The 12,179-nt window shown below is 49.3% G+C and overlaps 1 protein-coding gene across 3 annotated transcripts in view; it reads right to left on the bottom strand.

The window, feature by feature from the left end:
- Positions 1-761: 761 nt before the first annotated feature.
- Positions 762-12,179, bottom strand: part of FANCM (FA complementation group M) — a 318,993-nt gene continuing 307,575 nt past the window's right edge. For all 3 annotated transcript variants that reach the window (XM_082275430.1, XM_082275431.1, XM_082275432.1), the window contains one exon: positions 762-909. In XM_082275430.1, coding sequence (XP_082131556.1) covers positions 780-909 — 130 coding nt within the window. In that variant the 3' untranslated portion in view covers positions 762-779. The remainder of the gene's footprint in view (positions 910-12,179) is intronic.

Raw genomic sequence — 12,179 nt, 5'->3', positions numbered from 1 at the left:
CTGACTAGGATCTGCTTCTAAAGTGTGTGTGTAACAGTGTTAAATTCGTAGACTCACCACACACAATCTGATGGTAGATCTAAAAGAAAATGTACAAACCTGTATTTTAGTGGCCTGCTGTGTTGGATACAAATTGATTGGGTCAGCCTATTAAATAGTTTTGGTAAATGTAATCTTGTACAAGTTCAGCCATATCATGATGTATATGGGTAAGCCTTAGAGCTTGGGGGATGGTGTCACTGCTCTAAGACTTTTTTTTACCCCACAAATATTTCACAGCCAAGGACACAAACAGAGCTTTACATAAAAAAGAATGTGTCAGTATATGTGTTGTTGTTTCTCTATGCCCCCTGTATCCACTCCTGTTAGAAATGTTGCATCCACAACAGTACACAAAGGGCAGGTCCTGCCTGAGTTCTCTGCTGATCTACAGCATACTTCTCTCTAAAACAGGGAGGTGTTTTGTAGTCCAGCAGTGGTAAACTCAAGCATAGATATTGGATGTGATTTACTGCATTTTTTTTTCCTTTCATCAAGACATACATGAATATTTTTTGTATGACCAAAGTTTACCTCTGAAGAGTCAGATCCTCCAACATAAATTTAGCAGCATTAAATTAATAGCTTCCAAAATATTTTATATACTGTACAAAATAGGCTGTACAAAATAGACCATACAAAATATACAGATATACAAATAACACAAAGTGCTTGTGCAGAGGTCTGAAAAGCATTGTCCTGCAATTATATCTCTGCAGACAAAAGTGTAGGCGATTGGATTACGAGTGGTATTTCTGTTTGGCCCCAGTCTGGAGTATTAGCGGATCAAACTGATAATGAAGGTAGCGGTAGATCTCCTCAGCCTTCTGCTGGCTCACTTGTCCTTTGGCGGAGAGCACATCTACAGAGCTGTGGAATGAAAGTAACATTACAGTAACCCATAACCAAACTGACACGAAGACATTGCAGTATGTTATTTCATTTGTTAAGTTAGATGAATAAAGTGCTAATTACCAAAGCATCTGAAAATAACTAGCTGGGTTGTGAACAGCAGGTGAAAAAGCATGCCATGTTATGGTGAGGCCTCATCATGCACATGGGAAGCTTGTAGCTATTTTATATTCCAAACCTAAAAATCCTTAGCTGCAGCTGTGGGTAGCAGGGAAGGCTCAACCGCTCCATGTCCAACCATTACTTGTTATTTTTCCTATCCCTCCATTTCTGCAAACGTCAGGGTGCATGAGGACTAAACAGAAAGGAACTTACACATTAAGGACAGGTTCACACCAGAGCATACACGCTTTTGCGCATTCCTGGCTGGTGCATTTTTTCACAGCCTATTAATTTTGATGGTCTGCCAAATGTGTGGGGAAAGTACAAAGACTAAAAAGCAGGTGTGAACTGAAACTGTGCCACAGCAAACTGCCTTGTATGGAGATGCCATACTGTTCAGTGGCTAAAGACACACAGTTTTTGTTAGCTGCATTTGGGGGCACCACCATTAACAAAACACATTTTTCTCACACCACGTATGGGTGTGAATGGGCCCTTAAACCCCAAAATAACATTTTGTTTTCTACAACACTCTGCTGCAGGAGATCAGCAGGAGTGAAATGAAAAAACTGGATTTTTGACTTACCGTAAAATCCTTTTCTCTTAAGCTCATTTACAGACGCAGAATACATATCTTGATATCCATAGGGTTATACTGCCCCCTACAGGAGTAGGAAACTAGGCAGAAAAAAAAAAAAAGTTCTGGGCAGTCCCAGGGGGTATATCCTCTCTCTCCCTGCTATAGGATGTCAGTTATGTAACAAAGCAGTGTCAGAGACTCATACCAACCCAACTCAAAATAGAGGGGCGGGTACTGCGTCTGTCAATGAGCTTAAGAGAAAAGGATTTTACGGTAAGTCAAAAATCCGGTTTTCTCTGTCGCTCATTGACAGACGCAGAATCCATATCTTGATATCCATAGGGACGTCCCAAAGCAGTGCCATAAATGAGGGGTGGGATAACAGAAAAAAAAATCCAATCCAGAAGGCCAAAACAGAGCCAACCAGAAGAACAGAGGACTCATCGAAACAAGAAGATGAAATCCACCTGAAAAAAAACAGAACCCCCGAGGTAGACCAAAGGTCCCCTCAAACAGCAGCCTGCAAAACCTTGCGGCCAAAAGAGGCATCCGCCAATGCCAGCACATCAACCTTATAAAATTTAGTAAAGGTATGAACCGACGACCAGGTAGCCGCCTTGCAAACCTGAAGCACCGACGCCTGATGGCGGAAGGCCCAGGAAGCACTAAGAGCCTGAGTAGAGTGTGCCTTAACAGGGAACGGAGGAACCTGACCCTTAATAGAATAAGCCTGCACCACCGTCTGTCTGATCCATCTGGAGATAGTCGCGTCAGACGCAGGCAACCCCTTTCTAGGGCCATCAGTGATCACAAAAAGTGAATCAGCCTTCCGAAAAGAGTCAGTAGTAGTCCAAGTACACCCTGATCGCCCTAACCACATCCAAGGAGTGTAACGCAAACTCCCGAGGATGACTGGGCTTAGGACACAGGGAAGATAACACAATATCCTTGTTCAAGTGAAGTGACAGTCGGAAACCACCTTAGGAAGGAAGGATGGATTCAGACGAAGAACCACCTTATCCTTATGAACCACCAGATATGGGGAACAACAGGACAACACAGCCAGTTCCGACACCCTGCGTGCAGAAGTGATAGCCACCACAAAGGCCACCTTCTGGGATAAGGTAAGCAAGGGAATCGCCCTAATATTTTCAAAGGGCGGTTTCTGGAGAACTGACAACACCAAATTAAGATCCCAGGGCGGAAAGGGCGCGCGCACCGGAGGAACCAGGTGCCACACCCCCTGGATGAAATTCCGCACCAAAGAATGAGTAGCCACTGGCCTCTGGAAGAAGATCCCCAATGCTGAAACCTGACCCTTGATAGTGCTCAAGGCCAGCTTCTGCTCAACCCCCTGTTGCAGGAAGGCCAATATCCGAGCCACCGAGTAAGAACGTGGAGGAACCCCGAGGGACTCACACCACGCAATATAGACTTCCATGTGCTATGATTGATTAAAGCGAGGAAAGCGACTTCCAGGAAGATCTGAGTAGGAATAACTGAAACAGACAAACCCCTGCCCTTCAGCACCTGGCTCTTAAAAGCCAAGCCGTCAAAGCCAGCGATCGTAAAGCAGGATGGAAGATCAGTCCCTGAGACAGCAGATCCTCCCTGAGAGGAAGTCGCCAAGGAGCGTCGGCGACCAGCCTGACCAAGTCGGCGTACCAGGCCCGACGAGGCCAGTCCGGAGCCACAAGGATGACTGGAATTCCCTCCGCCTCTATCCTGCGAAGAAGTTTCGGCAGCAACTTGAGAGGAGAAAAGGCATCAGCTGATACTGCCCCCACCGAGCAACCAGTGCGTCTGCGGCGTCCGCCAGAGGATCGCGGGATCGGGCTACAAACCTCTGCATCTTCCTGTTGAGCCGAGATGCCAACAGATCCACATCCGGGGTGCCCCAACGAAGGCACAACTGGTGAAACACCTCTGGATGAAGAGACAATTCCCCTTGATCCAAGGTCTAACGGCTGAGAAAGTCCGCCTGCCAATTTTCCACGCCCGGAATGTGAACTGCGGAAAGAGCCGGAACAAACCGTTTCCGCCCAAAGAAGAATGCCGGCCACTTCCACGGCCGCCAGAACACTCTTGGTGCCCCCCTGGTGATTGACATAAGCCACGGCCGTGGCATTGTTGGACTGAATCCGAACCGGGCAGCCCCAAAGATGCTCGGTACAGTGAACCAGGCAAAACCTGATCGCTCTTAGTTCCAACACATTTATCCGCAACCTGGATTCTTCCAGGGACCAGAGCCCCTGAGCAGACAGCCTGCCGAGAACCCCTCCCCACCTGGATAGACTGGCATCCGTGGTGACAATCGTCCAATAGATCGGAAGAAAGGACTTCCCCTGACTGAGCATCGGAGACCGAAGCCACCAAACCAGAGACTCCCTGGTCCACTCACTCAGCCGGATCCGATTGTCCAGGGAAACGGGATTCCGGTTCCATTTGAGAAGAATCTCCTTTTGGAAACTGAGCAAAAGGTACTGCCTCGAAAGATGCCACCATCAGCCCCAGAACCCTCATGCAAGTCCGAAGAGACGGCCAGTTGGCGGACAGTAACAACTGAGTCGTCGACCGAATCTTCTGGAGTTTCTCCGCAGGGAGAAACACTTTGGGCCTGACTTTGGATGCGTCCTTGGCCAGATAGTCCAGCCTCCTGGAGGGAACCAGGGATGACTTCTGCAGGTTCATGGTGATCTCCAAGTTTGACAACAGAGCTTGTGGAGACTCCGCACGGAGGAAGTCATCGTCCAAGTAGCCCAGAACCGATATGCCCCGCTGCCGCAACAGCGCCAGAACTGGGGCCAAAACCTTTGTGAAGACCCGGGGAGCAGAGGCGAGACCAAAGGGTAACGCCACAAACTGATAATGGTACTCTCCCACAGCAAAGCGCAGAAACCGCTGGTGTCCTGCGTAAATGGGAACGTGAAGATAGGCATCCTTGATGTCTATGGACGCCAGAAAATCCCCCTGATGCAGGGAGGCCACCACTGTGCGAATGGACTCCATCTTGAATTTTTGCACCCGGACAAAACAATTGAGCGCCTTTAAGTCCAGAATTGGACACACCTTGCCCTCTTTCCTGGGCACTGTGAACAGGTTTGAGTAAAAACCCTGAAAACTTTCCGCACAGGGAACCGGAACCACCACTCCTTGTTGCATCAAGTCCCGCAATGCCCTCAACAGAGCCTTTAGGCGATCCAGGGACAGTGGCATATTGGAAAGGAAGAATCGCACCGGTGGAAGCGATCGAAACTCGATCTTGTTTCCCGACCGTATGACCTCGTGAACCCATTTGTCTGGAATCCTGGAGAGCCACGGGTCCGGGAACCGGCGAAGACGCCCCCCCCCCCCCCCCACCCCTGATATGGGTGGGGGCGCACCTTCAGGCTGAAGTGGTCTTATCCTCAGGTCTGGAAGGACCGGATTTTTGCTTACCAGACCAGGGTCTCTTGAAACCCCCTGGGGGGGCTTTGGAGGGCTTCGCCTTGTCACCCGCCCCGGAGGAGCGAAAAAACTTCTTGTGAGCTGAAAAGGAAGGTCCCCGTCTGCAACGAGGTTCCTTACCCTTAGTAGCCTGTGGTAGAAAGGTGCTCTTGCCCCCAGTGAGACCCTTGATAATCTCATCCAAGGTAGCACCAAACAGGCGATCCCCCTGAAAAGGGAGATCAGTCAAGGCTTTTTTTTGGAAGCCGCCTGATCCGCCGACCAGCACTTCAACCAGAGCATGCGCCGGAGGACCACCGCCGAGATCGACACGCGCCGCAGTAATGGAGCAGCGTCCAGCGCAGCGTCACAAACAAACTGTAGCCCCTGCACCATCTGCTCCAGCAAATCTGCCACGGCAGGGGGGAAGACTTCTCCCCTCCAGGTCATGGCGTAACAGCTTGGCCCATTCCGTCAATGTCTGTGAAACCAGAGCAATGGTAAACACTGGCCTCAAGGCTGACCCTGCTAGGGAGAATATGGAACGGGACACAGATTCCGCGCTACGATCAACCGGATCCCAGATTTTAATGATATCGTCATGGCCGCCGCCATGAGCCACACGAGGGACTACAAGAAGGGGGGTCCCCACATCACTAAAAGACGATCGATCGGCAGGTAGGCCCTGGGAAGCCAGGGAGGAAGCCGTCCGCACCGTCGGGACCCCCCCACCCCCTTAGCGGCCTGCACGAACAGCCAGCCACCCCACACAAACACCCCCCCCTGGGGGGGGATGGAGGGGGGAGAGAGACACCACAAGAGGGGGGTGCACAGGGGAACAGAAGGGAACCCAGATTAGTGGTGGTCCGACCGTCCCAGGGAGGGGCCCGGGTCCACCCCAGAGTCAGCCATGAGGAGAAAGGGGGGAAGCATTTACTCACCATACCGGAACAGAGCGGGCACCACTCCAGACAAAACCCCTCGCCGCCCAGTGAGGGGGGGTGTCGGCCAAAGGAGATGCTGCAACTTGGCCGTTGACCGGTCGTATGCGACTCGGCGGAACGTTTAACCCGCGGGCCAGTCCCCGTCCAGCGGGACTATGTCGCGGCCAACCCAGCGCGGAGCTGGGCCTGCACGCGCTCGTAGGCCGGCTGGGGTGACCACTGGATCTCAGCATCCAGCCGTCGCCCTAGATCCGGCATAATTGCTTGAAGATCTCACAGGAACAACTGGAGAAAAAAGCTAACTAATAAAAGATCTAAAAAAACTTGCCAGGACCAGAGATCCCAGCAAGGAACTTAGGTCCTTACTCCTGACTAGGCAGAAAAAAAACTGACATCCTATAGCAGGGAGAGAGAAGGTATACCCCCGGGACTGCCCATAGGTGTGGCCAGAACTTTTTTTCTGCCTAGTGTCCTACTCCTGTAGGGGGCAGTAGAAATCTATGGATATCAAGATATGCATTCTGCGTCTGTCATGGAGCGACAGAGAAAAGGTTACACTGTATATCCAAAAGAAAGATGTCTGTTTCTATACAAATTCTTGTCTACATCCATGTACTCCATCGACCACAGTGGAATGGCTGTGTATGGTCTTTACTGAGAAAGACGTGACAGTGTCAACAAAAGGGATCAACTGCGAGATGGGTAGAGTGTTGTGACCTAAGGACAGGACCTTTCTATATGCTATGGTAGGCTGCCGATTGAAAACAAAAACCGATTGATATGGACCTAGTAGACCAGAGGAACCCCCACCCCAGACCAGTACAAGTCTGTGCTCTGTTAGGAGCCGGGCCATACAGCAGGAGTCTTGATCTGTATTAGTGAATTCACATAGAAATTGGGAGCTGTCCGTTCCCAGCTGCGGTAGTGAGGCAGTGTGGTGTGTGATTCAGCACATCACGTGGCACCCTTTTTGTTTTGTACAAACTTTTTTTTAAGTGTACAAAACGTACAGGTCATGCATGGCGATATACAGTTGTGTTCGAAATTATTCAACCCCCAATGCTGTAAAGGGTTTTAGGGAATTTAGTGTACATTTGTAATTGTATTCAGAATGAAATCCTACAAGGACTTCTTAAAGAACCATATGCAACTTTTGTAATACAGTAGTAAATGTTTCTTTTGTGAATTCTTCATTGACACAATTATTCAACCCCTTAAAGACTACCACTCTGAAGAACAGAGGTTCATTGAAGTGTTTTCAATCAGGTATTGAAAACACCTGTGGATGTCAGGGAGCAGCAATAAAGCCTAATAAGCACCAATTAGGCAGCTTTAAAATGACTGTGATACTCAGCTCCTTCTAGACATTTACTGGTGTGGTTACAAACATGGTGAAGTCAAGAGAATGGTCCAGGAAGACAAGAGAAGAGGTGATTACTCTTCACAGGAAAGGCAATGGCTATAAGAAGATTGCAAAGATGTTAAACATACCAAGAGACACCATAGGAAGCATCATTTGCAAATTCAAGGCAAAGGGCACTGTTGAAACGCTACCTGGTCATGGCAGAAAGATGATGCTGACTTCGACTGCTGTGCGCTACCTGAAGCGTAGAGTGGAGAAAAGTCCCCGTGTGACTGCTGAGGAACTGAGAAAAGATTTGTCAGATGTGGGTACTGAAGTTTCTGCTCAGACAATACTGCGTAATGAAGGCCTCCATGCCAGAACTCCCAGGCGCACCCCTTGCTGTCTCCAAAGAATAAGAAGAGTCGACTGCAGTATGCCAAAAGTCATGTGGACAAACCACAGAAGTTTTGGGATAGTGTTCTGTGGACTGATGAAACAAAATTAGAACTGTTTGGGCCCATGGATCAATGCTATGTTTGGAGGAGGAAGAACAAGGCCTATGAAGAAAAGAACACCTTGCCTACTGTGAAGCATGGCGGGGGGTCAATCATGCTTTGGGGCTGTTTTGCTTCTGCAGGTACAGGGAAGCTTCAGCATGTGCAAGGTACCATGAATTCTCTTCAGTACCAGGAGATATTGGATGACAATGTGATGCAGTCCGTCACAAACCTGAGGCTTGGGAGACGTTGGACCTTTCAACAGGACAATGATCCCAAGCATACCTCCAAGTCCACTAGAGCAGTGGTTCTCAAATCCGGTCCTCGGGACCCACCAACAGGCCAGGTTTGCAAGATAACTAAATTACATCACAGGTGATCTCATTTGCTTCTCAGTGATTGCAGTATTCTAGTCTGCATCCCCCAAGGTAATACTTAAAATCTGGCCTGTTAGTGGGTCCCGAGGACCGGATTTGAGAACCACTGCACTAGAGCATGGTTGCAGATTAAAGGCTGGAACATTTTGGAGTGGCCATCACAGTCACCAGACTTAAATCCGATTGAGAACCTCTGGTGGGACTTAAAGAAAGCAGTTGCAGTGCACAAGCCTAAGAATGTGACTAAACTGGAGGCTTTTGCCCATGACGAATGGGCGAAGATACCCGTAGATCGCTGCAAGACACTTGTGTCAAGCTATGCTTCACGTTTAAAAGCAGTTATAACTGTAAAAGGTTGTTGTACTAAGTACTAAGTTTGAATGTCACTTGGGGGTTGAATAAAACTGATAATGATGTGAGCACAGAAAAGACATTTGTGGTTATTTCATTATAAATGTTATGTTATATTTGTCTGACCTACACGTGCCTCTTTGATTTAATTGTAAGCAGGATGACTGAATGATCAAAATCAATGTCAAACTGGCCAAAACAATCAAATTCAGTGGGGGTTGAATAATTTTGAACACAACTGTACATCGCCGCTGTACATTACCATGCGATTCGGCACAGTGCGCTGCGTTAAACAACGGCCAAGACAGTGGAGCCCTGTGGGCGGCAATTTCGGCGGAGAGAGCCCCTCCTAATCCCCTGGTGGTGACTCCTGGATCCTTTCACTTCCTGATCGCCGCGTGTGTAGTGCAGATTATCCTCGTGGCTGCAGGTGCCCATTGCTGCTGGGTGGTGAGTCTGGTGTGTTCCTCTCCCTTTCTGCTGAGGATTGCTTGGTGCTTGTGCCTGGCGACCGGTTGGTGCTGCCAGCCCAGTGGGGGTTGTCCCTTTGCAGTGTTTTACACTTCTTGTGGAATTCCCCTGGTGACCCATTGAGTCTTGGAGCACATCTCCCACCTGATCCCCTCTCTGAGGCTTCAGGTCCCGACCATCCATCAATGCACTGACGGTGGTCCTGGAGTCCTTTGTGTTCCGGGTGGAGATGGCTTTCGGGCGACTGGCTGGCAAAAAGCGCCACTCACCTTCCCCTGCCTCATCTGATCCTGAATCTGATTCAACTGCCATGGACATGGGTCACCCTGCTGGGTCTGGAACCTCTTGCATTGAATCCTCTGATAGTGAGGATAATCCTCCACGTCTGCAACTGCCCACGAAAAGGCGCTGGTGGAGGCACTGATTGGATCTGTGTGAGAGACCCTGAAGATGGAGGTGCAGTTTACCTTTGGCACTCAAAAGCCATCCAGCGTGGAAAAAGCTTTTCCTTTCCCTACCTATTTTGACAGAATTGTTGCTAAAGAGTGGGGATGACCAAAGCGCTTTACTAGGTGTTACTCCTATGAGGAGTCCCTTCTTAGGAAGTGGACTGTTCCACCGGTGGTGACCCCTCCAGTTTCCAGATCAAACAAGGCAACCATGATTCCGGTTGAAGAATGCCCGGCCTTTAGGGATCCAGCTAACAGGAAGGCGGAAATTGTGGCCCGCAATATATACACTCTGGCTGGTTCGGCATTGAGGCCGGGATTCACCATTGCCCTGGTGTTCCAAACTCTGATCGAGTGGTCTAAGCTCTTACGCAGTGACCGGGAGGGAGAACAGCTCCCCCCTGCCTTTGCGGAGCAGGAGTCCCAGCTGGGCCAGGGGCTGCCATTTATCTGTGATACCTTTTTGGATGCAGCTCCCGTAGTGGCTCAGCTCTCTGTTTCGGCAGTGGTCCTTCGGCGTGACTTTTGGCTTAAATGCTGAGCTGCTAACCAGACTTCTAAAAAGGCCTTGATTGATCTCTTTCAAGGGGATCACCTGTTTGGGGCTACCCTGGATAACATCATTAAAGGTCTCACAGAGGGAAAGAGTACTTTTCTTCCACAGGCTACTAAGGGCAAGGAACCCCATCAGAGACATGGGCCCTCCTTCCCGGCTCAGACGTTTTTTCATCCCTCAGGGTCAACTGACAAGGGCTCGAAGCCTTTCAGGGCCTCCTCTGGAGGATCCAAACGAACATGGCCTGGCAAGCAGAGATCAGCCTTCTCCAGACTTGCAGCAAGGCTCCTTCAGCATGAAGAAGCGCCCTCACCTGTATCGGGGGTAGGGGGACATAGTCGCTGGTTTCCGGACCCATGGACATCCCTGGTACGAGACAAGTGGTCCACAAAGTCATTCAGTCCGGCTACAAGATCAAGTTTCGCTCTTGTCCCCCGGTAAAGCTTATATCATTCCAACTTGTGCCTGTTTACAGGGTCTGTTTGGGGCAGCCCAAGCCTGTTACTTCAAAGGGTAACTGTCCCAGTTCGGACTTCGGAAAACATTTTCGGGGTTTTTACTCAAACCTGTTTACAGTGCCCAGGAAGGAAGGCAAGGTGCATCCAATCCTGGACCTGAAGGCGCTTAATTGCTTTGTATGGGTGCAGAAGTTCAGAATGGAGTCCATTTGCACGGTGGTGGCATCCCTGCCTCTATCAACATCAAGGATGCTTACCTTCACATTCCAATATGTGCCAGTCACCAGCGCTTCCTTTGCTTTGGCATAGGAAAGGAGCATTATCAATTTGTGGCGTTACCCTTTGGTCTCCTCTGCTCCACAGATCTTCACAAAAGTATTAGCCCCAGTCGGTGCTAGCTTTGCTTTGCCAATGGGGGATTGCAGCACTGGGCTACTTGGATGATCTCCTTCTGCGAGCGGAGTCGCCTTCTGCTCTGGTGGAAAACCTAGAGATCACAATACGAACTCTGCAGGAGTTTGGCTGGATTCTGAGAAGTCTGCCCTGGTTCTGTCCACAAAGCTGGACTACTATTTGGGCCTGACTCTGAACTCGGCCTTAGCCAGAATGCTCCTTCCTCTGGACAAACTCCAGAAATTGCAGGCTGCAATTCCTCTCCTGCTGTCCAACAGATGGTCATCCCTCCGGACTTGCAAATGGGTGCTGGGTCTGATTGGGTCTACCTTTGAGGTGGTTCCATTTGCACTGTTCCATACGAGGTTCCTGCAAAGGGAGATTCTGACCACATGGGACAAGACTCCACAGTCTTTGGACAATCCGATCCGGCTGAGTCGGGGAACAAAAGTCCCTGATATGGTGGCATTGTTCTCCGGCACTTCCAGCTGGGCAAATCCTTCCTGCCCTTGTATTGGACAGTGATCACCACGGATGCCAGCCTATCTGGCTAGGTAGGCGTCCTCGGCAAACATTCTGCTCACGTGATCTGGACACTGGAACAGTCCAGACTACCAATCAATGTCTTAGAACTCTGAGCGATCAGACTGTCTGGACCATTGAACAGATCTGCGCATTCATTTGGACAATGCCATGGCTTATGTCAATCACCAAGGGGGCACAAGAAGTGTCCCAAAGTATTTCAACATAACGACCCCAAACACATCTCCAAAACGACCTCTGCCTTGCTAAAGAAGCTGAGGGTAAAGGTGATGGACTGGCAAAGCATGTCTCCAGACCTAAACCATATTGAGCATCTGTGGGGCATCCTCAAACGAAAGGTGGAGGAGTGCAAGGTCTCTAACATCTACCAGCTCCGTGATGTCGTCATGGAGGAGTGGAAGAGGACGCCTGTGGCAACCTGGTGAACTCCATGCCCAAGAGGGTTAAGGCAGTGCTGGAAAATAGTGGCGGCGACAAAAAATATTGACACTTTGGGACCAATTTGGACATTTTAACTTAGGGGTGTACTCACTTTTGTTGCCAGCGGTTTAGACATTATTGGCTGTGTGTTGAGTTATTTTGAGGGGACAGCATATTTACACTGTTATACAAGCTGTACAACTTACTACTTTATATTGTAGCAAAATGTAATTTCTTCAATGTTGTCACATGAAAAGATATAATAAAATATTTACAAAAATGTGAGGGTTGTACTCACTTTTCCTGAACCTCCCAA

The sequence above is a fragment of the Pelophylax lessonae genome (genome assembly GCF_965119305.1).
Source record: "Pelophylax lessonae genome assembly, chromosome: 13".
NCBI lineage: Eukaryota > Metazoa > Chordata > Amphibia > Anura > Ranidae > Pelophylax > Pelophylax lessonae.
The sequence above is the reverse complement of the archived record's forward strand: the minus strand, read 5'-3'. Positions and strand labels throughout refer to the sequence as shown.